Here is a 26556-nt window from a genome sequence, read left to right on the forward strand (position 1 = left end):
ACCCTGGTCTGGGATACCCCAACCCCGCTGAGAGGAAGGCAGCTCCCAGTGTCACCTCCAGCCCTCCCTGCCGGGACAGGGACGTGCTGGGCAGGTCCCCTCCTGCCGGGGCTGAGGCACTTTTTGGGGGCTGCGATGCCAGCATCTGTCGCCCTCCTCCTCCCACGCCGGCGCTGGTTCAACACCCTGAGCGGCGCAGGGAGGGAAACCCATCCCGGCATTGCCCTCTGCTGGCAAATCCCTCTCGGATAAGCCTTTACTCGGCTGCGTTCTCCCAAAATATCCTGCGGAGCAGTTGCACTGTCTCTGGATGCTCATCTAGGCACCCACAGCATCTCCAAATCCCGGTGGCACCGGCGGCCTCGGCCGGAGGGATTGGGCGAGGAGGACCTTCCTTGAGATTTGGTGCAGGCTCTGGGTGCCCAGGAAAGCAGCTGAGTGCCTGGAAACAGGGGCTGGACCCGGGCTTTCCCTTGGGGGAAGAGGGGGCTGAAAGTTAAAGTGGTGACAAATGTTTTTCATTAAAAGCCAGCAGCCAGTGACCCCATCACAGCAGGGAAATATTGGTCTGGAATTTACAGGAGTTTAACGGGGCTCAGGAGAGAGGCACAGAAAGTGTTTTGTTGGGAGATGGTTTTCCAGAGAAGGGGGATGCTGGGTGATGAGCCACTGCTACTTTTGGGTGTGGGGCGATCTTGTCACAGTGCCCTCGGCAGCGTCACCTGTGCCCCATCACCTTCTGCCCCCCGGGTGAAGGTCGGGGGCTGGCAGAGCACCCCGGGGCAAGTGGCTTTGTGCGCAGGAGATGGGGTTAGTGGCCCCCGAATCTCAGGGGAAGAGCCAGGAAGGGTGGGCAGGAGCCGCTGCCATGCTGCCAGCTGTGCCAGCTGTGCCGGCACCCCCACAGCAGGGAGACATCCCGGTGTCCCACGTCTGTCTGTCCAGAAAGGCAGTTTTGCCTCCAAGTGTTCGAGTGGGAAATTGCAGGGACCGTCCCGTGCTCCGGCATGGCTTGGAAAGGTGTTCGTGTGTCCCTGCAGCGGCTGAGCCGGCTCGGAGAGGGGGAATACTGGGGAGGAATTGCTCCCTGTGAGGGCGGGCGGGCCCTGGCACAGGGTGCCCAGAGCAGCTGTGGCTGCCCCTGGATCCCTGGCAGTGCCCAAGGCCAGGTTGGACGGGGCTTGGAGCACCCTGGGGTAGTGGAAGGTGTCCCTGCCCATGGCAGGGGGTGGATGGGATGGGCTTTAAGGCCCCTTCCAACCCTGAGGATTCTGCAAGCACAGCAGAGATGATGGGCCAAGGCAGGACAAGCTTTTAGGCTGTGTCTCTACAAGGCAGCCCAGCCTAAACCCCACTGGTGCCTGGGACATTCGGGATCCTGAAGCCACGGCACTGCCGACCCAGCACCCTAGAAAGCTCTAGAAGCCTCAGTTCTACCTAATCCCCAAAGCCATTTGGAGAACTCGCTGTGGATGGGGAAGATCTGCCCAAGCCCTGCACACATCATGTGCCTGTTCCCTGCTGAGCAAATCCCTCTGCAGAACCTCCTCCCATCACCCACGGGGAGCCGGTTATGGAGGAGGATGGAATTCAAGTGCAGGTGAACAGTTCAGCAAAGGGCAGGAGCACCCCAAGGACAGCAGGAGGGTGACATGAGCCAGCCCCAGCCAGGTCCATCCCTCCTTCACTCCCAAGGGACAGCCAGCGAGAGAAGCTCTCGGCCACAGCTCTGAGGTGACACATAGGAGAAGGTCACCAGGCTCCCACAGCGCAGACAAGGACAGGGAAACCTCTGATGATGATGCCCTAAAATGTGGCCTCAAAATCCTGAGCTGAGCAGACTGGGAGATGCCCAGCAGAGCTAAAGGCCTGGAGGCAGAGGAGGGAAGGACGGATGGGGCTGGGCTGCTGAGAGCCACAAGATTTGGAAAGCATCACTTTGATTTAATGGACCTTGATGTTTGAAAATGAAGTTGAGAGCTCTTTCTTTGCCACAGGATTGAGCAGCAAGCAGGATTTAGAAGGGCAAGAGCTTTCCAGATGAGCAGTGCAATTTTGTCATAAGAACCAAAATAATGATAAAAATAACAAGCAGGGGAGAGGGGGAGTGTTGGGCTCACATACAAGTGTTAACTCTCAGCAGGGCCCTAATAAAGGGATTCACCTGTTCTATCAGTTAGTGGTGTTACACCTCTGGAGTGGGAATAAACTCATCCTTACAGGTTAATTCCATAAACACGCTGCGTTCAGGGCCTTCAATGCGCTTTTAATGAAAGGAATGAGATTTAAACACACTTCTGCAAAGGGATTACAGAGTGGCCTCTGGTGTTGGCATCTGTGGGGCTGGAGCCACATTGCCATAATAACCCAACAGGCTGGGACACGCTGGGGGCACCCCCAGAGTGGGCAGTGCATCCCAGGGGAGCTGTGGAGGGATGGAACCACCCTGGGAGGACCCACAGCCAGGCAGCCCTGGTGCAGCCAAAGGGGTCCCCAGCCCTCCCTGCTGTTTGGATGCCCTGAGCTGTCAAACACTCACCTGGCACCAGCCACCCAGAGCGACAGCGGTGTCCCCAGGAGCCCGGGATGTGGCACTGGGGTTGTGCCTGGGGATGGAGGAGCTGCAGCATCACGGGAGTGCCCAGTGGGATTCTGTGGTGGGGTTTAGCAGAGGGGCCAGGTCCGAGGTAGGGAGAGGAGGAAGAGAGAAGCATGAGCAGCTTAGCCCAGGCTGTGACCTCCAGGCCACCAGTTCTGTCCCTCAAGCTCCCTCCAGAGCAAGCAAGGCTGGGGCTCCCAGCTGCAGCCTGGGGCACAGCACAGCCCACAGCACCCACACCAGCACCGTGGCACCCATCAGCCCTGCAGGACAGCCCAGCACTGAGACACCTGCAGGACTCCAGAGCCTGAGGGTCCAGTTAGGGCTGGGAAAACTGGGGGCAGGTGCAGCCAGACAGTGACTTGGGTGAGACAAGGTGGGGGCAGAGCCAGGGAGCTGCGATGTGCTGCTGTGAGAGCTGCAGCAGGGCTGGTTTGGCAGTGAAACAAGGTCAGCTGGTCCCAGAGCATGACCAGGTCCCCAAGAGTGAGGTGTCACACGAAGGGGGGATGTGGCACAGGGGGAAGGCACCTGATTTATGGCACTGACAGCCATGACCTCTCGCTCCTAAGGAAGTGTCATGTCCTGTGTGGCGCCGGGGGACACTTCCCTGCAGGCAGAGCACACAAGGACCTGATGGCATTTTTTGGAGAAGTTGTGCTTTCCTTCGAATGCTTCAAGTACCAAATGGTAGATGACAGATTTTAGTGAGGACATTCCCCTCAGTGCATCCTGAGAGGCCCCCTGGCATGCCCCTGTACCCACCTGCTTCCATGTGAGGCCAAAAGCTCTCCAGAGAGCTCTCAGCACCAAGCACCTCCTCAGAACCCACTACTAACCCAAACATGCAGTAACAACTCACCAGTGAAGTGAATGGAGAGCAATTTGCCTCCCCAGTGGCTGATGGAGCCCCCCATTCCCTGCATCTTTAACATTGCCCTGAAGTTAAATGTCTGTGTCTTAGAACAGTCCCAGAAGAGCATCTCTTGGAGAGAAGAGCAGGAAAGGCACCCAGGAGAGCCATTTATACACCTGGAAAGGTAAAGATCCAGCTGGAGATAATCTGAGAGAGAGCAGCACTGGGCAGAGCTGTGGATTTCCATCATTCGTCGAGGGAACAGTCCCCCAGCACAACATGAGAGCTCTCCAGCCCCAGGAGTGATGTCTGCTCAGGTTTGTTTATCCTCAGTTTATCCACCTCACCTCAGCCTCTCTGGCCCAGCTTGTCCAAGTGCTCTGTGAGTGTTCACCCTGTTCCAAAGGTACAAACACAGATCCTCGGTGTCAGTGGACTTTGAGCCTTGAGCAGCCACCAAGGAGGGATCTCCTTCCTGATTCCCCTGACTCCAACGTGCAGCACAAATACAAAATGCTTCCCTGCCCCTCCCGGCGTTGTGCTTCCCTTGGATCCGAGTACAAATACCATGTCCTGGCTCCTCCACCTGCACAACAGCCACTCCCTCTGTGCTCGAAGTATTCCAAGGGAGAAGCAGGGATGAGGCCCTTCAGCCCAGTCTGTGTTTTTATACAATCCCAGAATGGGTTGGGTTGGGAGGGATCTTGAAGCCCATCCAGTGCCACCCCTGCCATGGGCAGGGACACCTTCCACTGTCCCAGGCTGCTCCAAGCTCCATCCAGCCTGGCCTTGGGCACTTCCAGAGATCCAGGAGCAGCCACAACTTTTCACCCTGCTTTAAATGAATCACTCTCACACACACACATACAACACAGACAATGCTTTCCACCTTTCTCAGAGGAAAGAAACAAGGATTATCCATAAACTGAAAACACCTGGATCCCAGATTTTGCCTCCTTTAACAGCTCCACGAGAAAACACCATCACAGCTGCAACTTGAGTTGTCTGATGAGGGCAAGTTAAATGAGAAGAGTTTCCCAGCAGGAACTGGAGTGGCTTTCCCAGGGAAGGGAAACCCTGGGCCCCTGAGCAGCAGCTCCAGGAACTGCTGGCAGGCACAGCTGCTTCCTCCTGCACTGCCCTGTGGTGCTCTGGACAGGGAAGTTCTGCCCTCACCACCAGTCGGAGCGAGGCAGCAAAATGTTTACTGCAAACATTTCAGCTGTTCACTGGTGTTAAGCAACAGCTAAGGAACTCAGTGATACCCAAAGCAGAAAGGTGATCAGTCCTCAGACGTATTGATAAACTGAAGGCTTAAGGCACCAGCCCATCCTTGATTAAGAGGATGAAGGAAGAAGAGGTTCCAAGGGCTGAGGCTGTCGTTGCTGTCTGGCTCAGTAACCAGGAAGCACAGCACACACTCGCTGCTGTGATTCCCCTGCTGTGCAGAGCAGGCTCTGTGCTCAGGTACAGGAGTGAACAGCAAAGCCCAGCTATCCCAGGGACCAGCTGCACTGCCAGGTGCTGCCTCTGCCGCTCCCGCTTGCTGAGCTCCCACATCAGGAGCCTGAACAGCATTAACGGTTCTGATAGGATTGGGTCTTCCCCTCCCAGCTCCACCTGAATGCTCCTGTTGGGACCCTTCACTGCATTTGAGATGCTCCCCTGTAATTCCTGGAATAAAATACAGCTGCTTTAATAACATCTGTTAGCACAGTGCACAGCAGAGATCATTGCCATGATGAAAAACAAAGCCAGGGCCCCAGCTCTGTCCCTAAACCTGTTGTATCAAACTTAATTCAGCTGATTTCTCCTTAGTGTGGGGGATTTTACACAGAACAGAATCCCAGGATCACTGAGGTTGGAAAAGACCTCCAAGGTCCAGCCTGTGACTGATGTCCACCTTGTCACCAGCCCAGAGCACTGAGTGCCACGTCCAGTTGTTCCTTGAATATCTCCAGGGATGGGGATTCCAACACTTTCCTGAGCAGCCCCTGACAATGCCTGACAACGGCTTCAGTGAAGAAATTCCTCCTGATGTCCAACCTGAACCTCCCCTAGCACAGCTTGAGGTTCTTTCCTCTTGTCCTGTGCCTTGTTCCCTGGGAGCAGAGCTCAACCAAAGCTCAGCAGGCTTTAAAGTGGATGTCCCTCATGTAGAAAGAAGCCAAACTACAGCTAAACCACACCCAGATCACTTTAAACAGGATAGAATTGACAGCAGCAGCCACAGGTGAAAATTAATCGAGATATTTAATACAGTGCAATCCATAGTAGTTTCTTAATTAAAATAATTGTGTGCATGTATCTGAATGGGTTATCAATTATCACAAAAAAGCAATAAACATTGTAGTGCTATGTAGAAAAATGTACAACTGAACTTGAAACCATCCCTACTTTCAAGAGAGTGTGGATCAACTGCAATCATTCTCACCAATTAAAATGGGCACAGTGACTACGTCGTTGCGGTGACAGACACAGGGCTGGCCACACAGCAGTCAAGGGATATAAATAGAACTGGCAAAGAACTAAAAACCTAAAGCATTCTTGCACCTAAAACACAATAAAGAAGCCGACGGTGGCTTACGACTTTTCCTGGATTTTAAATGCCTTACAAGACTCCTAGACACACTTAAACTGACTTAAAATTACAGAGTGTTTTTTTCAGCTTATTTCAATTCAATATATGGCCCAAATTGAAGATGAAGATCCAGCAGTGGCAGGAGCACAGTCCAAAAGCTGAGTGTTGGATTTTGCACATACCTTTTCTACAGAAATTCAACCGTATCCACAGCAGGCAATTCTCCCTGCTCCCCCTTCTCTCCTCTGGGCAGACCATGCTATGCAGAAAACAGCAATGCAGTTCCCACTGCTCTGGGTTAAAATTAAAGATAAAGACATTTTGCTTATGATTTCTCCCCAACAAAACACATTTGCACCCAGAATAGGTAACCAAAGTCTTTTTTCCAGCCAGGTGCTGCTGTGGTTACATGGTTCCTGCCCAAGCTTCCAGCTCTTTCATGTCATCATCCTCTTCTTCCTCTTTCTTCTTGGCTGCAAAAGCACAAAAGAGAACAAGTGAGTGGGAATCTTGACAGAAGGCAGTGGCCTCTGTGCCATTGACCAACACAGTAAATGAAGCACCTAAGGCCAGCTGTGGACAGAAAATAAACAAAACCTTTTTGACCTGAAGTAAAAGGTGCTTTGCTGAAAGAGCAAAACTTCCTGATGTTCCCACTTTGAGGGGAAAAAGACAACAGCTCACACAGTTGAGGAAGGCAGTGGGCATGGAAGTTAAGGTGGGATATTTTTCCATAATTTTTCCAAGCCTCTAAGCCCCTCTGAGAGGGATGCAGCTTCTTACAGAAACTCATCTGATGTCTCCAGTGTTAATCTCTTCCCCATCAAAAGTAAATTCCTTATTCCATCACTGAGTACTGCAAATGCAAGAAATGAGGTGTTTGGGTCAGGCAAGTACAGAATCTGGAGGGGCTGAAGAGCCCTGGGAACATCCCACTCTCCTTCTGCTGTGCTCCCTGGCAGCTGGGTGGATGTGGATGGCAGGGAGCAGCCTGGACGCTGCCTTCTCCTCATTCCTGGTTGTTCCAGGGCAGAAAATTCTGCTCTTTGTCATAACATGACAAGTCCAGTTTCCATGAACTCAACAAAAAAATGTTTGAACCCACAAATAGCTGCAATAATTTTGGAAAATGCCAAAAAAAAAAAAAAAAAAGAGTCAAACAATTCCTGGTCCAAGTGGTTTGTGTCATTCCAAATGAAACGTTTACGTGAGGAGAACTGAGTCAGCTCTAAGCTCCAGACCCCACATTTGTACAAGGCTAGAACTTGGTTTTCTATATTAAGCTCCTCCAGCCTCCATTAATCAAAAACAGCTCCTGCCTGAATTTCTCCTGACACCACCAGCAACAAAATTCCTCATTCAGACTGATTAAAGCCAAAATCCAGACAGATCCTGAGAACCGGAAAAGCAGGAAAGCTCATGGTCATTTTCCCTTCAATGGATGGAAAAGGAGCTAACAGAGTCAGCTCTACCTCAAAAGACACATTATTATTCCCAAAAGGACAATTACACATGAACCTGAACCATCAGGGACAGCACTCCCTTTGGAAGTCTGACCCATGGTAATCATGAGCAAACTTTTAATCCCAGTTTTAAGTCAATTTTAAGTGAAAAACAATTTAGGTTAAAAAAATAAACCCACACAAAATCCCCACCCAACGTCACTCCAGAATCCCAGTTTTTCCCAAGTGCCAGCCTTGGAGGCAGCTTTATTGAAGCGAAAAGTAGCCTGCCACTTAAATACATTAATGGAATTAATGGAATTCTCATTTCCATCCAAAAGCAGCTTAGCATAAATCCTGTGAAACACTGAGCTTTATGCTCATAGTTTTTACTATCAAAATTGTGCACAAGTTTTTATGACTTCAGGAAGTTTCTGTAAGTTTTATGCTGTGTAGCTCCTTCAATCTGTCCACAATTACACCACCTCTTACTTGTGTGCAGTCACAAAATGCAGAGAGTAGATTTGGGTCCAAGACATTGTGTTTGAAATCTATTTAGAGAACAAACCTCATTAAATCAGCCAGGGAATAAAAAGGCAATGCACTGGTTCATTTAATCTATTTTTCCTAAATCAGATAAAGGCTCAGACTTCACGTATTCTGACAGAGCTTTCTCCCCTCTCCCCAACTCTGGTCAGCAGTTCTGCCTCACAGAACACAACTAGCAACACACAAAGTCAGTGGTGTCAGAATAAAAGCAGTGTAACACACAAGGAGCAGTGGCACAAAGCAGAACCTCGGTGGCCGGCAGTGCCTGCTGCTTCCCACGTCCATCCAAGCCAGGAAAGGCAGCAGGATAATTATAGATACACTGACCACTTGGGATTATTTTCATCCACTGTTTTTTTGGACTTGTTTTCTCTAAGTAAAAGGACATGGACTAGAGCTGCAAAGTTGACAGCTTATTCATCGTTTTCAGGCAGATTCAGCAAAATGGGCTGGTAAAGCTTCATACCCTCCCATCAGTGCTGCCAGGAGTGTCCCAACTCAGCTGAATTCCATGGGGAATGTTCATACAAGAGGGATCAGTTCAGATTTAAGAGCAGCTTTGAACCATCTGTGTAAATACAAACATTTCTTGTCCATCCTCCATGTAAAATCCTCAAGCTAGCTGTAATTCCCTGGATATGTGTGCTCTAGGACTGGGATGACCCTCGCTTTGGGTACTGCAGAGGAGGCCACAGACTTCCTAAAGAGGGGACCCCAAGGAAGATCCTCCCAAAGGCCAGAAAAGCAGGGATCAAATTAAAACCCAAAGCAGCAGCAAGGATCCATGGGGGAATCTGAACCTGCCTGGCACTGGATGACCCCAGAGGTCTTTTCCAGCTTTAAGGATTTTATGAGATAATTTACTCTGTCCTCCCTTTTACAGCCTCAGGGTGTCTGTCAAGATTTCTTCCTTGTTGGCCCAGCAGCATCTGGAAAAAGGCTCCCTTCTCCCACACTTCCACTGCACCCTGAGCATCATCCAGGCTGCAGAGAACCTGGATGAGCTGGAGCAGAAAACAACTGCTCCTGTGATGGGGAATGATTTTTGTGCTTCTTGTGAAAGGCAGGTGCCCCTCACAGAGAAATGGTGCTGGGTGTGATTTGGGATCCAGGAAGCAATTCCTGCAGCCAGATCTCCCAGATCCGAGGAGCTGGCAGATAAATAAGCACACTTTAAATGATCCAGGATGTTTCAGTAAAGGTTGATCCATACCTGGCTTGGAGGGTATTGATATTGAGGGCACATTTGGTAGTGGTACTGTCTCCGGACCACTGATTTCCAGCAAGTTTTTGTCTAGTTCTTCTTGTTCTAGTTCCTCTAGTTCTGCCATGAGTTCATCCTAGGTTTTCAAGGAGAAAAAAGAAAAAAGAAGGAACTTTAAGTCATATTTATTAACAAGCAGATTTAGCTGATCATATTATTATGGAAAATAGCACAAATGAACAGGATCAGAGCAAAGGGAGGAGATGAGGAGTCTGATTCTGATGTGATTCCTGTACTTGATCTCTTGGAGGGTGAGGAGGGTGGGGAAAGGAGAGGACACAAGGAGAGATCCAAGTCCAAATATTCTCAGGTCAGGCCATCCAGACCATTCTGAGCATAAAGTCCAGGTCACAGCCACCAACAGTTCCAGGAGAGATTTCACACCCCAGTACTGCACCCAGGCACACACAGCATGCAGAGCTCCAGAGAAACATCTCCTAGGAGTCACAGTTCCTGGAGGGATTCAAAAGCCATGCAGATGTGGTGCTCAGGGTTAGTGATGGGGCTGGCAGTGCTGGCTTAGTGGTTGGATTCCCTGATCCCAAGGCTTCCCAAGCCAAAGGATTCCACGACTCACTGACAAAAACACAAGCAAACAAAGCCATACCTCATCAAATTCCTCCCCAAATCCTACTGGCTTGGAGATGGCTGTAGAGATCTCATCTGCCAGCTCTTGCTGTTCTGCGATGTCCTGCATTAATTCATCTACTTTATCAATGTCCCTAGAAAAGAAAGGAAAGAATTCGGTATCAGCAGGCACGTTCCCAATCCACGCTGTATTTCCTGGGTTCTGTAGAAATGCCACACCATGGTGATATTTCCAAAGCCCTTTCCCCAAACACACTTTGCATGCAAGTCTGGATTTTATCCCCCTGCTCTCAACACAATTGTAGATGTATTTTTAACTTTTCCCTGCAAGCTTAGCTCCCAGCAGTTATACGGACACCAAGGAGAGGTTTTGTTCTGCACCACTGATATTAATAATAATCTGCTCTCTTCCCTGATTCAGCATTATTCCATCCACAATATTTGCTTCTGGAGCAAGCACAACATTCCCATAATGCAGTTTTACCTTTAATTATTGCTACATACACCAACTCCACTGCACAGAAAAAAGTTTTAAGTCTCCCCTTGAGGCTTAAAATTCTTGCTGCTACGAGATGGATCTGTAACTGCTGCAGGCTCCCATTTTCTTTAGACCACACTGGTGCTACCCAGCTTTTGGATAAACACAGAAAATAAAACAGTAGTAAACTGAGGAAGCATCAATATTTGTGTATTTTGTTCAATTTTAGTTCAAGTTCGAGCCTTTCAAAAGAAGGTTTTGCTACTCCAGCTCCACCTTTGGTTTGAAACACCTGGCATTCAGCAGACCTAACAAACACCAAACTACAGATCCCATGGAAAGATGCAGGAGGGAATAACTTACATGTTGTCATGAGCAGCTTTCATAGCCTTAGCGGCAAAACCCATGTTCTTAAGCACTTCAGTGTTGGTGTTGGCATTCTCCAGGGCTTCCCTCTGGAATTCAATTGTTGATAACGTGCCATCGATCTGTGCCAGCTGCTTCTCGTACCTCTTCTTGCGCTTCAGGGCCTGCAGGGCAGCTGCGCAGCAAAGGAAAGGGTAGGACTGATGAGATTTATGCCCAAAACAGCCGTTCACCAATTTGCACCAAGTGCCACTCAGCCCAGAGAAGTATTTAGCATGTTCTAGTGTTTGTTGCCCATTCTTCCCAGATAACTATGTTGCCCCACCCTTGCATTTGCCTCCTTCAACATCCAAGCTCACCCACTTAAAAACACCGTTGTTCACCCTCATCCCATCAAGGAAGGCAGCATTGCTAGTGCAGCTCCTGCCAGATGAGGTCTTTGTGCTGCTGCAGGTCCCCCCTCCTGCTGAATGCCTGGGAGAAGCAACTTGTTCAAATCCCAGGAGAAATGTTCCCTCAGCTTTGCACTTAATGCTGGGAAATATACATTCTAGAAATGATTGTATTTATGTATATTTTGTATTACTCCTCCTAGAAGGTGCTGTCCACACAACAGCCTGAGCTGAGAGAAGCCCTCACTGAAGGTGGTTTGAGCAATTTGCTGCTAGTGAGCACTTGTAGAACTCCTGCACTCTGCAGGAGGAGCCCACCCAGGACAGCTCCCACCTGTGGGATGAGTGTGGGAGGACTGGTCCAACCTGCTCTACCCCTCCCCACCCACACAGGGGAGCACCCAGCAGCTGACAACAGCCCACAGCCAGCTCTTCCCAAGACACCTGGACAGAAATCATGGGCATGGCCATTCCTGAAACACTGACAGGGAACACCAACTACATTTACACGTAGCTGTATGAGACGTGCTCGATGCCACATCCCTGGAAGTGTCCAAGGCCAGGACAGGGTTTGGAGCAACAAACACCAAGTGTCACATGGAGTAAGATGCGAGTACAGCTTCCCTTTGTGGCACTGCCACTTCCCCTCCTGCTCTGGACTGACCTGTCCTCTCCATGACAGCCCTGGCCATATCATACCCCGTGTACTTTAAAACCTCACCTCAGCCCCAAGCTGCTGCTCCAACAGCCTCACCCTCAGCTCCTGAACCCAGCCACACACAGACTTCATTTCTTCAGTGCTCTGATCTCTGGGAGTCTCACAGCAGAAACCACTTCATGTGACACAGGATCAGCTCTGCTAAAAACCAGTCTTGGCCCACCCAAAAGCCCAGTCACGCACACCAGGAACGGCAGCAAATAAAAGCTTTAAATCTTTAAATCTCTAAGAGATGTTATTTCCAAGCAGAATTTTTTGAGGAGAGCAGAAAACAAGGAGTAGGAACTCCTGACAAGAGACAGGTTCCCGTATCTCCCCTTCTAGAGGGCTGATAACTCAGTGATGTGATCAATATGTTTCTGCAGCACACATGGAATCACTGCTCTCCTAAAAGCTGATCAAGCCCACAGGCACCCCGGGTGTTTTGGCAGGTGCCATCCTGAGAAGTTGTCAGTCCTGCAAGATGAAGTCCTGCTACCTGAAAGTCCTAAACAGAGCTTCAGCTCTGCAACTGGTTATAAATATGCTATATTTGGCTAATTTCAAATTAACTAACGTGTTAGAGAATAAAAAAGCACTTTTTTTATGGGAAGGCCCAGCTAAGGATACCAAGCACACAGAGTAGCTCAGGATGATTTAACAGAAGCCAGCAAAAACACCTCAACTATTCCAACAGAAGCCCAGGACCCAAACAAGCCTCTGCACTGACTTTCACTCCAGTTACCAGTAAATCTCCCTGGTTTTGGGGCCAGTCCAACATCCACTTGTTTGACAGGAGTGAGAACAGGGGGTTTTCAAAGGACAATGTTTGCTCTGCAGAATGAGGCACGACACAAATATCCCAAACATTCCAGCTTTATGCCAGATGATAAAGTGATGAGCAACACATTACTGGGATATTTCAGCTGGTTCATTCTGCACTAATGGGTTAATTAGGATATACGAAGTTTTCTTACTCAGAAAGATAAAAACTGTTAATAGAGTGTTTATAGAGTGACAGATGCTGGGGAAATGCCCAACAACAAGGGGACACCCTTTATTTAGAATTTTGTGCCTCGTGGAGATTTACTGGCAAAACCAGAGATTTTATAGCATTATAAAACATTATATAAAGCCAAGTCAAGTGCTACAATTTATGTACAGCTCCCCACTACAGCTTTCTCTGAGAACAATTACAGTTTGTCTACATTTCATGCTCATGTACTTTAAAACAAGCTGCTCAGACACCAAACATTGCAAGAATCATCGTGAACGATCAGAAGTTCTCATCAGGATTGTTAGGTAACCCTGTCCCTCCCATTCCCACCCACACCACTTCTGTACCAGAACTGCACTGCCCTTAAACTTCACATGGATTTGGGGTATTTTCTGCAAACATTTCCTACCCCTTAAGACCAAGGAAGATACTTATTTTCCTCTCTCCTTCCTAAAGCCAAAGCAAGGACAAAGATCAGGAACCTATTGAAATCTTATGAACTGCCAGAGTAACACATTTTTATTAAGTTTTTATTAAAGTCAAAGCTATAAAAACTTAATCTGAAGGGAATTATCTCGGCTCTTTTCCTCAAAAAAAAAAAATCTTTTTCCAGAATTTTAAAATAAATAAGAACCAGAGACAGTGGGGTACAGATGTCCTGTGGCATTGTGCACATGCAAGAATCGAGTGTGTCTGAAATCAGAGCAGCACAGGGCCTCTCTCTGCCCTGCTCAAAGGCTGCTATCACATCAAACAGCCATGGAAGAGGCTCTCCTCAGCACCCACACCCTGAATTTTGCCTTTACTGCTTCCAAGACAGTAATCACATTAATTACAATGCAATTCATACCCAGCTTTAATTGCTGCGGAACTGCTTCAGCAGGACCTGTGACCATATGCCGAGTTTAAAGCATTTATCCTCTGGCCAGCCAGAGCTCACCCATGCCCTAGAACGTGTTGCTAGAGAGATCCCCAGCACATTTTTCTAGAAACAGCTGATCTCAGCTTTCCAGCAGCGGGACAAACTCCTTATCTCAGAGCCAAAAGCCACGCAAGATTTCCAGGTGGCTGGGCCAGCCTCTCACAGCAGCTGCTGCACAGGGCCTGATATCCAGAGGTTCAACTGCAGAAGGGGCTGAATTTACTCTGGAATATCCCTATTATAAAAAAAACCCCAGCAGTACCAGTTCACATCACCAGCTGCTTCAAGAGGGGATTTAACATTTCATACAACCCTCAACGACAGCAAAAATAGTTGATCATTCCACGGACAGTTTTCACAAGACAACAGCAAGAACCTGCCAATAAAGGGTGTTTTAGACAACTTTTACAACCCACACCGTCTCCTTAACAGGCCCAGTGGGTGTTTTAACTCGTAAGTCCAATGTGCAGCATGAATTGCAAGCACTTAAAAGACCCTCTAAAGAAACAAACAGCAGATAACAAACCTTAGCTGCATTTTATTTGAATTGTAATAAAGCTTTCAGAGAATACACATGACTGAGGGAAAAGCAGTTATATATACCTATTATTATTGTTGTTGTTACTATTATATTAAAGGTAATACATTTAAAACTACCTGGGTGACTCCTGACCCCCATGAGAAGACAGTGAGTAGGCTCAAAATGCCCTCCTCCATGTGACATTTTGATACATTAATTGTCTTTATTATCAGCTATGAGGGGGATGTTGGAGGCAATTTTTGTTCATGAAGATTGCCCCACAGAGCTCTGACCAGTTAAATGGCTATCAATGGTTTATTACCTCTTTTCCATTGGCAAAGCAATGTCAAATTTCTCTCTGTTAATGAGCACCAGACTGTGATCTCTGCAGTTCCTTTTTACAGAGAAATTCTCACAAAGAAAACACCAGATTCCAGGGAGGGATAAAACTGCAGCTGAGTCCAGTGAGATCTGGGCTGGCTGCTTCAGTTTCCTGAATGTAAAACATGCCTAAAACTACATTCAAAGAACATTTTTCACACGTTTTAACACATAAAAAGCTATACCTTCTTCTGTATTTTGTCTTGGTTTGGGGTTTTGGGGGGGGATGATTTGTCATTGGTTGTTGGTTGGGTTTTTTATTTCCAGTCTTTGAACTGCAAAATTCTATTTTAATTTTCTATTTATTTGAATTTCTGGGGCAACCCTTACTGCTAGAAATTCCAGCAGAAGTTCTACACTTTCTGTTTGACCATGGTGATTCCCAAGAATCCCAGGGTTTCACTGGGATACCACCACAGCACGACCCAGCCCTCCAACAGAAGTGAGAAGCAGGAACTCATGTGACGGTTTCCAGTCGCTACTCCTGACTAATGAACACCCAGAAATGGAAAGAGCAGAGTCATTCAGCCAGCCTCTCCTCCTCAGTCAGCAGATCAGTCAGACAAACATGACTGCTCACTCAGATAATTTCACTTTGTCCTCCAGAAATGCCATCTGTAGAATTTGATGTATTTTGAATTATTTTAACCTGTGTATAGGCAAATTATTATTATTAAATGAGCTGTTGTAAGTCTAATTTTTTTTTTTTTTTGCAATATTTACAGCAGTTTGTTAGTCAAATGAGATGAATGTTCACTGTGATAAGCAGCTGGCAGGATAATAAAAATACAATTTTACTACCTGGTACTGCATTCAGAGAGGAAAAATTGACTATGAATGTCACTGGTTTTTGTTAAAAATCAACAGCCCTGCTGCAAATAAATATTCCTTACACACTGGTAGGACAGGCAGTGTTCCTGGGATATTTATGCACACAGCAATTCTGTGGAATTAATGCTTTTAAATATCATTAGTAGGAAAGTTTAGATCAGCAGATAAAAACCTGGAAGAACAAGGCTTTGCTCTCTGCATAATTGGAACTTCAAGTTTTGCTGGCAAAAACACATTTCAGCTTGAGAGGACCAAAGAGCACTGGGAATAAACTCAGAGGTTTCACTGAATTCAGAAATACACCTGACCAAGGTCAAAGTGTTGGTGATGCCAGAGGATTTGTCCCCACATAGTGCTGGTGTCTCCTGCCTCTGCAAAATCCTCCCAAGACTCACACTGACACCTCAAACAGAGAGGCTTCTCCTCCAGAGGAAGACTCTGGAGTTAATAGCTTCTGATTACTCCAGCTGAGGGGAAAAGTAACTTACTCTCACATCTAATTCTTGCTTTCTCTCTGGCAGAAATGGCAGCAGCAGAGATGCCAGTGCACAGGGCCAGCAGCAATATTAATATGGCATGAGAAAGCTCCAGAGCAGCCTCAGAAAATAACGTGCACCAAATGTCAGCCACGCCAAAATAATAAAGAGTGCAAGAGCTGCAGAGGAGCTTCCCAAGCTGGGGTGCCTTGGCCCCTCGAGCTGCAAGCCCAGGCACTAAATAGGATTGAGATAATCAACTTAATAGTGGAAGAGCATTTTGCACGTTACCCTGTGCATCCAGCTATCATCTGCTCCACGGACAGAAGCGTCATTATTTTTTGCTGCTTCTGAAAATACCATTCCATCTTCCTGGCACTTGCCTCGGCAGCAAATTTAATCAGGAACAACATCCTCTCTGTCCTTGGAACGGGATGAACAAGGGGCACTGGGAGGTGGAAGGAGTAATTGCCTGCCTTGCCTGCAGAGCTTTATCTTAGGCAGCAACTCCTCATCTCTCATTCTACTGAGAGCCAGAAAACTGCCCTCAAGATCTCCAAAAAAAACCCTAAGAAGGGAATTTAAAGCAATTGACAAATTATCCCCCAATGCTACGAGCAGATAAAAAGGTGGATATAAACCCCACTACAGACTGACCAAACTTTGAGTTTTGCCTTGAGTAAGAATCTTTCTGCAGAGGTTTGATAGCTCCAGGAACTGTTAAACCAGGATTGTCCGTGCTGGTTCAATACAAAGGCATCCCAGCCACACCAAGGAATGCTCATCCCAGGCCAGGTGAGCCTCAGAACACAAAAAGTCAGGTGTGATTTTAAGCATCATGATCGCCAAGTGGTTGGGACACAGAGGTACCGAAGCCTGGTTATAAATAAATCCTCACTGATTCCAACACTGATCCTGTGCACAGCAGCAGGAGTTCCTCTCCCGTGAGGATCACCTCCAGAGAGCTCTGCTGTCTCAGGGATGTTTTCAGGTCTAAAAGTCACTTCATGTCTGAAGTCATGATCACACATTTCTCCCCATACCAGGGCCTCTCTCCAGTGCCTGCAGCAGCCTCCTGTGCCTTTCTTTTGGGAAATGTGCACTTCTAGCAGGGAATCGTGGGCAGAGTTCAGGCTTGGTCCTCCCCTTGTCTTTCTATGCCTGTTTATTCACTCTCTAATACAGTTTCCAAACCCTACCCTCCAAGGAAGGCAACTATTCCCAGCTCAGAGATTGTGACTGACTAAAACTACTTCAATAAAGCACCCAAACCCAGGCCAAGAATGCAAGAAGGTTTCTGCCTAATCTTTTAAAATACAAGATTACAACTGCCTCTTGAGCACAGCACTGCCAGCACATTCAGTCTATTGTGCAAGAGAGAAAACAAAACAATAAATGCTCCTGCTCTAAAAATCTATGAATGTACAAAAGAGAAGAAACAAGAGATAAAGAAAAAAGCATCTGTAGAGCAGCAGTCAGGGCTGTGAGACAGCAACACGCAAACACAGGAGGAACCATCACCTTCACACCACCCCTGGCTCTGCTCAGAGCATCAGCCTCTGCACCAGGGATTGCAGATGTTGTCCCACATCACAGCTCAGAGGGGGTTCCTTCAGCCTTGGAAGGTGATTCCTCTGTCCCTTGAATGTCAAGGCAACACTGCTCTGGTCAATAACCCTCTGTAAAATAATCTCCAGGCAACTCTGGGACAGTTTTGTCGAAAAAAAGGGAAAAAAAATGTCATCTACAGTGAGCCTTGAAGTTCAAATGAGAAAACCAGAAAAGAAATCCCAGTTACAGAGACAGCTTTGTTCCACCCAGGAGCTGGAATGAGTCTAAGAAATGCTGGTTCAGCCAAAACCATCCAGGCCTGAAGCTTCAAACCATTACTTGAAATCTGATCCACCCTCTGGAAGCAGAGCTTGCACTGCATTTCCCAGTTTTCACTGCCTCACTCCTTGGGCTCCTGCATGCCTTTGGATGACAGCAGGGGATTGCAAGGCATCTGCAAAGCTGATCTACCCAAAACACATTTCTTCTTTCCAAATTAAATTAGGTATTTTCCAAGGCTGCCTGAGTAAATTATCCTCTCTTACCCCTTCCAACTGCCACTAACTTTGCTGGTTAAAAATCTGCACCTTCTTTGATGCACACATAAAATTCTGATGTGAAATGAGATAATTATTCAATATTCAACCAAAGTTTAAACTTTTAGGATGAGAATTGCATGCTCCCTAAGGTGTCCCTGAGATTCTCACAGCCTGCAAATACTCTTCCTGGGTTTTCTTCTTCATTTTGTGGTTGCTGAAGGTAGTTTGTTAAATAGAATTCCAGTGAAAACTCAGAATCTTCCTTTGAATCTCTGCCAGAAATGCATCAGGTTCGGCTTTGCAGGAATAGAAGTAGCTCTTAAGTATCTCAAAATGCTGTTTTCTCATAGGAAAAAAAACAACCAACCAACCCAGTTCCCTAAGCTGAACAGTGTTTTTGTAATTAATTCTCAAAACTCAGAAGATCCTACCCTGAAGTGGCACATTTCAAGACCATTTCTTCCTGGGGAATTAAAAGAGTGGCTGCCTGGGAATCCAGCAGGCATTTTCCAGCCTTGAACCATTATTATTAGAGCATTGCCAAGTCCAAGAATTTCACTGACGCTGTCATAATATTTAGCATTCTCTTAACAGCCTAACTTCCCCAGATGAGATATTTTGGGATGTGAAAAATTACTTTTTTCGTGAATGCTGAGATTCCAACACTGACGACTACGGGGAAAAGCTGAGAACACAAACCTTTAGAAAGCCAAAAGTTATAAGGCAAGTAAGACAAACCATATTTATTTTTAAGAAGTTTGTACTTCTTGACTCAACCTCCAAACACTCCAGTGGCAATGCTGCAGTACTTCTCTCGAGGTGAACTGCAGTTTTTAATGGCAATCCCATGCTCTGAGGCCGGGATCAGCTCCAGAGCCAGCAATAAACTCTGTTCCTGCTGATGGGGCTGCCAGGGAAGCACTCACAAAAAAGCCTTTCTGCCTCTCACTGTCCTCCCAGGACAGGGCACGTGCAGAGCCCACCATGGAGAGCCTGCCAAGGCATTTTAAGGAGGTACCACCCTCACTGGAGATGCAGTGACTGGGCACAGTTCCCAGGCAGCCCACTATGAAGTTTGCTTTGTATTACCTTGTTTTATTTCATAACCAATCAAAATCACCTCCAAATTTTTGAATACCACTGATGTTCCTGCCACTCTGGCATTTCTCTTTTCAGTTCAACCCCTGAGCAACCCCTGTGCACTCACCTGAAGTAAACACAGAGTCCCTAAATCTGGATGAAATCCTGCCAAGCCACGAGGAGCATACACAATGTGGATGTTTGGTAACACTTACACTCCACCACAGGAGTGAAACAGCCCTGGCTTGCTGCACACGTGGATCACCATGCACATCTCATTATCACACAGAATTACAGAATAAACTAGGTTGGAAAAGACCTTTGAGATCATTGAGTCCAGTAAACGCAAGAGAGATGGGGATACTGGTTATCTGGAAAACTCCAAACTGCCATCAGTCCAGAGCTGCAAGACAACAGCTGCCCACATAATTATCCTATAATTGTGTTAGCTCCTGGAAACTGGCTATTGACAAGGCTTCATCTCAGCAGTGAACCCAGGGGAAGCCACAGCAGAGCTTTTCCAACTGGGCTTCCAACTGGAAGGACATCATGGACAGAACTGTCACTGCCTTTGCCACAGCCTAGCACTGAGCTTCACCCAGGGGAAACTTCTGCTCTTCTGTGTCCCACCAGTGCTGGGTCACTGTGGCCACTCCACTGCCCTTGGTAGTGGCCACGAGGAAGGTTCCCATGGAATTACAGTGGTTTGGGTTGGAAGGGACCTTAAAGATCAGCCAGTGCCATGGGCAGGGACACCTTCCACTATCCCAGGCTGCTCCAAGCCTTGTCCAGCCTGGCCTTGGACACTGCCAGGGATCCAGGAGCAGCCACAGCTGCTCTGGGCACCCTGTGCCAGGGCCTCCCCACCCTCCCAGGGAACAATTCCTTCCCAATATCCCACTCCGTCACACTGAAGCCATTCCCCCTTACTCTGTCATCCTGACCCTTGTCCCAAGTCCCTCTCCAGCTCTCCTGGAGCCCCTGTAGGCACTGGAAGGGGCTCTAAGGTCTCCTCAGAGCCCTCACATCTCCAGGTGAACACCCTCAGCTCTCCCAGCCTGGCTCCAGAGCAGAGGGGCTCCAGTCCTTCCTTCAGGAACTGTATCCCTGCTCCTGCTCAAAGACTCACAGGGATGACTCAGAGCAGAACAAATCTCCTTATCACCAGCTCTGCTGTGGCCTTGGGCTGTCTCAGGGTAAGGCAAAAGTCTGTCAACATCGATGCCTGCCCTATTTAGGATTCTCCAACTGCATCCTGTTTGTTTCAGGTACTTTGTGCCAGGAGGTCCAGTTTGCTGGACACCTGGCAGCAAACTTGATGGAAAGTCAGGGATGAGAGCTGCTCCAGCTTTTAGTTTTGCAAAAATCAACCATTTTTAAGCGGTGTGAGTAAATGACAAGATTTTACTTTAAACCCCACTCACACCCACACTTTGCTGGCTGCGAAAGTCAGGGCACATCCTGCTGCTCACACCACAGCCCAAAGTCTCTGGGACAAGCATCACATACTGCCCCAAAAACAAGAAAGGGCAATGCAGTTTTGGGTTTTTGGGAGCAAGAAGGGTTGACAGAGGGACCTGAATGATACAAGTGCAAAGGCCAGCAATGTCCCAGTCCAGATAAACACTCCACAACTCTGCACAAGTCTAAGTAAAAAGAGGGTTAAACCAAACTGACAATTTGCATCACCTGAAAATTATAATTTTTGAACTAGCCTAAGAGCCCTGGAGCAGGATTCAGTAATTAGGCCTGGAGTTTAATGAGATACTAGACTCCAACATCTAATACATTTTGAGAGAAAAAGTGATAAACACGAAGTCAGTGGCTGCAAACTTGCCAAGCTTCCCTCCTGACAGAGAACAGGAACAGAGGAAGGATATATTGCATCAAATACAGTTACCAAAGCTGGCAATATCTGGCAGAACCACAGGGGTTTGGGTTTTGTTTATGTCAATTTAAAAGCAGTTTTTAAAAAGGTGTTTGTGAATCCTGCCAGTGCTCCCAAACCATTTTATACCAGAGAGTCTTGTCTCCGAAAGGCTCTGCTGATCATAGGTAGGGTAGAATCCAAAGGAGAGGTTTCCTCTAGTTTTTTAAGATCTAATTTAAAAGAGCAATTATCACTTCTCCCAAAGCAGGTGGTGAATGCCCATCAACCTTAGGGGAAGATGAAGGACTTGAGCCTGCACTGCCATCAACATTCCTACACTGAAGCCCTGGGTTATGGATAAGCACCTGGAACTCAAACATCAATTTTGCATTACACTGTGACTTAAAACACAGAGAAGGCAAGCTGAGGGCCTAAAGATGGGCTGGAAATGCTGCAGGATTCCTGCTTCCCCTCCAAAGGCATCTGACGATTCATGGAAACAAAAGCAGGGTCTCATGATTGGATTCTGGGAGCAGAATCACTTCTCTTGCCGAGAGCCAAGCAGGATCTTTAAACCACGCTCACAAGCAATGTCTGAGGCCTCGCACACACAGTCACAGGCCCTTTGAGGCCATGCCCATGCCCAGAGCTGAGGCTGCGGCTTTCCCCTCCCTCAGTGCCAGATCCTTGCCACACTTGGAAGCACTCAGCGTCCTAAGCAAAACCATCACAGCCATCCTGCAGGCACTGCTGCCGTGATTTAATTAATGATCCCTGTGTCCCTTGCTGGGAGAGCCCACGTCACCCTCAGATGCTATCACAGTTAGTGCCTCTGAGCAGGGACTGCTGCCAGGAGAGGCAGAACTGCCCTCCCTCCTCCTTCCCGTCACATTCCTGCCTCCCTCCCCCAGCCAGCTCCAGTATTTGTGTGGTTAAGTGTGGAAAACAACTTTTCCTTCCTTTTTTTTTTTTAGGAGTTGGGTTTTGTCTGGCTCAGCAAACTAATCCAAGTCATGCCCTGCCCACACAAACACCAAGAGCAGCACAGAGGAACAGGTAGGACCAGGCAGGGCTGCTCCTGGAGCAGCCTCACTCAGCCAGTCCCAGCTGGACATTCCAAGCAGGTTCACTGACAGGGGCAGTTCTGACACCAGAATCCTCCAGCTGCAGGGAAATCAGATCAACAGACTGATGGGACAGCTTAAAAAAGGTAAAGGGATGTAACCAGATAATTTCCATTACACACCATCACCAGAGGCAGCACTGAGAGCCCCAAGTGGGCTTAAAGTCAGGACTTCAGCCTATGCCCAACCTCCTGGTTTGTTTAGTTTTAGTGCTGGGTGGAGAAGAGGAGTGTCTTCTTTCCAGGAAAAGCCTGAATTATACAGCAGGAATCCAGGAGTGGGTTTGCATCTATTTTGTGTTCTCAGTGCTGGAAAAAAAAACCCCAACACTGTATTTATGTACAGTGAAAAGAGAAACTTTGACATCAGAAAAGAAAAACCACTTGCTAACAGAAACCAGAGTGGAGGGAAAATCCATGAAATGTCCACTCTCCTGCTAAAGTCTGATTATATTTTGGACAATATTGGCTTTTCACCCATCTATTAACACCGTGGTGTTAATTAATAGAAAGGTCAGATCAGTGGCAGGCAGGCTCATAACTGCATCCGCTCACCCTGGATCTGAGCTCAAGCGAGCTGCTTTTAACACTGGCTCTCTAAAGCAGCACTGAGTTTCTCTCCCTGCTGTAATCTTCATACTGAGACATCACTTGAGCTTTGGGTTCCAGGAGAAACAGACCCTGGCATTGTTATACCCAAGGTAGTCAGAGCTCAAGGAATTAACCCCTTGCTCCTCTGTGTGCCTGTGCTATTCCTCTGGCAGCTCAGCTTTGCGTGATCAGGCACAGCCACAGAAAAGCACAAATACCAGAGCAGCAGCGATTAGGATCAGCTTAAACTGCTCTGAAGCTGAACACTGAACCCTAGAGCTCCAGAACCCTTGGAATAGATGGAGCAGCTTAGTTTGTACCACGAGGTTTGAGCGCTGAGAAAACATCCCAGATGAAACAACGCCACGGACAAACTGGAGCGGAATAAAAGGAGGCAGCAGCAGCACGGGGCTCCCAGACAGGCTCACAGCTGCACTCTGCTTATGTTAGAGCAAAGTTTATTTTCAGGGCAGATGTAAAATGCAGTGAGACACTGGCTGATCAGTGCTCAAATCAGTCGGTACTGCTGCTGCTCCTGTAAATTCACTGAGAGGAATAAATCCACTACTCGTGAGGTAGAGCAAAAGTGCGGGAGAGCCTCTCAGAGGGGTGGGGTTTTCAAAAGATTGAAGATTTCCATGAGAACACAAAACGAAGCACAAGCATAACCCAAGTTCCTCCCAGAAGAGGGAAGAGTAACTCGCCTGTTTTCAAAAAACCCTCGTACTGATGATTAATCTTGATAGCTTTTCATCCCATGGACAAAACAGGGCAAGCACATTAAAGCCGTCACTGCTGGTCTCCCCAGCACACTCAGAACTTTTCATGCAAGTTGAAAGCCTCCCGTGCCAAGAAACAACACAGACTGAGGAAATTTCTACTACAAAGCTCCTTATTATAACCTCAGAATTTCCTGAGTTGTCTGGTTACACAGCCTGGATACCCTAAATGCAGATCACGAAAATACACATCTAAAATGAGTTGATAAATTAACAAACCCCTGCATATGCCTGGGGCAGGCATGGGAACCAGAAGCCTCTAAGTTTCTTAGATTTAAGCTTTCCTTAGACTCCAGAAGTGCTGCAGGAATGAGTGAATGAGCCTTTGGAAAGCAGCTCACTTGGCACCTGAACAATCACTCAGTGTGCTGGGGAGCAGAGAATGTTTCCTCAAGTGTGCCAGACACCCGTCTTCCCTCTGGGACAACAAAAACGCCATTCCAAGTTTTCCCAAGGTGGCTTTAAGCTTCCAGGTAAGTTCCCTGCCCCACTGTATCCTCTTCTTTTGGCTTTCCCACAGCAGCTTCCAGGAGCATCAGTAGCACTGCCCAGCTGAGATCACAAATGTGCACCATCCACAGGAGATCCTCAAGGAACAGGGACACGCAGCATCTCCAGAGGGAAGTGATTACATCTTGGAGAACTAAGCCTAGGGATTCTTCATATTTAATTTTTTAAAGGTTGATCCAACACTTAAACAAAATAATCTCTAGCTAATTATCTTTTGTTCAGGTTTACTTGAAAGCATTCCAACTATATCAAAGTATTTCCGTTAAAATGACAGACTTTCATATCTAAAACCAATACATTTTTATTTTCAGTTAAAATATGGATTTAAGTGACCTTGCATCAAAATCGCATAGATTATGGATTATAAACCAGCCTGAAGTCAGACAGGGAAAAATCCAGTAACTGCCTATAAAAAAATGCAATTTGTAGGAGCTCAGCTGATGACTGACAACTTGAACTCAGAAAAACTGAGTGTGTCCTGAAGGGAATTCACTTCCCAGCAAGGCACAGACAATCAGCTGCCTTAACTCACAGCCCAATAAGAACAGTTGGCCTCTCAGCCCCAGAAATGGAAAAAGAGAAATCCATCCCTACCCTCCTCCTATTCACAGCTCCTTAATTACTCCTCAGGATCCTGTGCTGCTGCAAGCCCTCAATTAGTCTGACCCAGAATCCTGCCGGTGAATGGGCAGGTTTTTCTCCTTCCTCCACCTCCAAGGAAATTTAATCCCTCCCCTACCCGAGGTTCCGAAGGGCAGCAGAGAGGGAGGGAGGAAGGGAGGGATGGATGGCATTACAGTGGAGCGAGACAAAGACCTGAACAGAAAGTTTAGAAGTTCGAGAGGCCCGGTGTAACCCAGAAGATGAAGAAACTGCAGAGACATATTTTAGTTCTCCTCTCGAGCTCATTACCAAACTAGGCCAAAAACCACAGCACAGACTCACTTACTAGAACTGTTGCAATGTATTTGATTTAGAACTGACTTGGTTAAGCACGAAGTCAGGCTCTGCTGAGGTCCTCTGACACATCCTTGAGCCCTTGTACACTGGCTCCATCCACGTCACACAGGGAAGTTCTAGAGTGTGGAAGGAGGCTTAAAGTGCTGACTGAAGTAGTGACATGAAACTCCTAAGGGTAATTACTACCAATTAACCCTTGCTAGACGTGTGCTTGCAGCTCCCTGTGCTACAGGCAAAGCCACTCCTGCTCCTGCACAGAGAGGGCGACATCCGCACAGAAATCAGGATGTGCTTTCCTGAAAACTTTTGGTGACCATGCTAAAACACACAAGAAGTTTGTTTTCAGAGCACTGGAATACATAACCTGACAAGTGCTTTATCTCCAGACACACAGACACATCAAGCACTGCCTGGAAAACACAGCCAGACCTGCCCAGGGAAGCCAAGTTCCACCTGGGAAACACCAATTCCATTCATAAGCTTTAGGAGTGTGTATGGAAGAGCCTCTTGGAGGGGACTGAGGAGTGGGAATAAACCCCAGAACAAATACTGTTTCTAAAAGAATGAATATTTCCTTGAGAACACAAAACGAAGCATAAGTACAACCCAAGCTCTTCCCAGAAGAGGGAATATTAACTTGCCTGTTTTCAAGAAACCCTTTTAATGCTGGCCAATTTTCTCCCTGGAAGTTCTTCATCCCACGGACAACAAACACCACACACATCAAAGCTGTAACTCCTGCTCTCCCCGACACGCTCAGAACTTTTGGTAAGAGCTAACAAAAATAAACATAGATCTAACTAAACCCTTACATTAAGCGGGGTTTTGGTAAAGAGTTTTGTTGGTTGGAATTAAAAAACACCACCAGAGCAAATCAAGGCCTGATTCCACGGTGCTGCCCTGCTTTTCCAGCTGCACCCAGTGCCGGGATATTTTCCTGACCTCTCCCCAAAGTGAGATGGGCAGGGGAGGGGAAGGGAACACCACGGAGGAGCCGAGCACTATCGCGACATCGGAATCACGAGGCAGTGACGCGACACCCACACGGGGCTTTCCCCACGAGGGAAGGGGAAGTGTCCCTCCCTTCCAGAGTGAGGAAACACGGCTGGGGCGTAAATCCCGCCGGGAAGGGCGCTGAGGCATAAAATAATGGCAATAGGTACAACTGAAAGGCACCAAAGTATAAACTAAAGGCTCCGGGTGTAAAATAAAGCCGCACAGACGAGTCCGCGCCGCCCAGGGCGCTCCCGACCTGTTGCCCGGGTTCGGGGCGGCGCGGCCCGGCCCCCGCCCCGCTCACCGCGCTTGTTTTTGGTGCCGTGCTTGCGGGCGGCCGCCAGCTCCTGCTCGATCTTCTTTTCCAGGAACTCCTGCTTCTTGCTGAGCATCTCCTCCGTGTCGCGGAGCCGCTGGATCGCCTCCTGCGGGGACGGGCCCTTCCCGCCGCCCTTCCCGCCGGCGCCCGTCCCGAACAGCTTCCCCAAGAGCCCCGACATGGCTGCGCGGGGCCGGGCCGGGCCGAGGCCGTGCAGCTGCGGTGCCTGCTCCCCTCGCTCCGCTCCCCGCACACACCGACCCGAGGCCCGAGGCCGCCGCCGCCGCCACCCGACTCCG

The 26556-nt window shown here is 47.9% G+C and overlaps 1 protein-coding gene across 1 annotated transcript; it reads right to left on the reverse strand.

Annotated features, from left to right (window-relative positions):
* Window positions 1-5689: 5689 nt before the first annotated feature.
* Window positions 5690-26556, reverse strand: CHMP4B (charged multivesicular body protein 4B). Its single transcript, XM_048321932.1, has 5 exons — window positions 26243-26556; window positions 10721-10898; window positions 9899-10013; window positions 9241-9367; window positions 5690-6509 (listed from the first exon to the last, which is right to left on the reverse strand). The coding sequence occupies exons 1-5, from the start codon at window positions 26436-26438 to the stop codon at window positions 6442-6444; spliced, it is 684 nt and encodes a 227-aa protein (XP_048177889.1). The 5' UTR covers window positions 26439-26556; the 3' UTR covers window positions 5690-6441.

Source organism: Corvus hawaiiensis, chromosome 17 (assembly GCF_020740725.1).
Source record: "Corvus hawaiiensis isolate bCorHaw1 chromosome 17, bCorHaw1.pri.cur, whole genome shotgun sequence".
Lineage (NCBI taxonomy): Eukaryota > Metazoa > Chordata > Aves > Passeriformes > Corvidae > Corvus > Corvus hawaiiensis.

Excerpts from the sequence above, each read along its gene's own strand:
- CHMP4B (XM_048321932.1), bottom strand. The coding sequence starts at position 26,438 with ATGTCGGGGCTCTTGGGGAAGCTGTTCGGGACGGGCGCCGGCGGGAAG. Across the intron at positions 10,899-26,242 it reads CGGCACCAAAAACAAGCGCG|CTGCCCTGCAGGCCCTGAAG; the intron begins GTGAGCGGGGCG and ends TTTGCTGCGCAG. Across the intron at positions 9,368-9,898 it reads TTGGGGAGGAATTTGATGAG|GATGAACTCATGGCAGAACT; the intron begins GTATGGCTTTGT and ends TTGAAAACCTAG.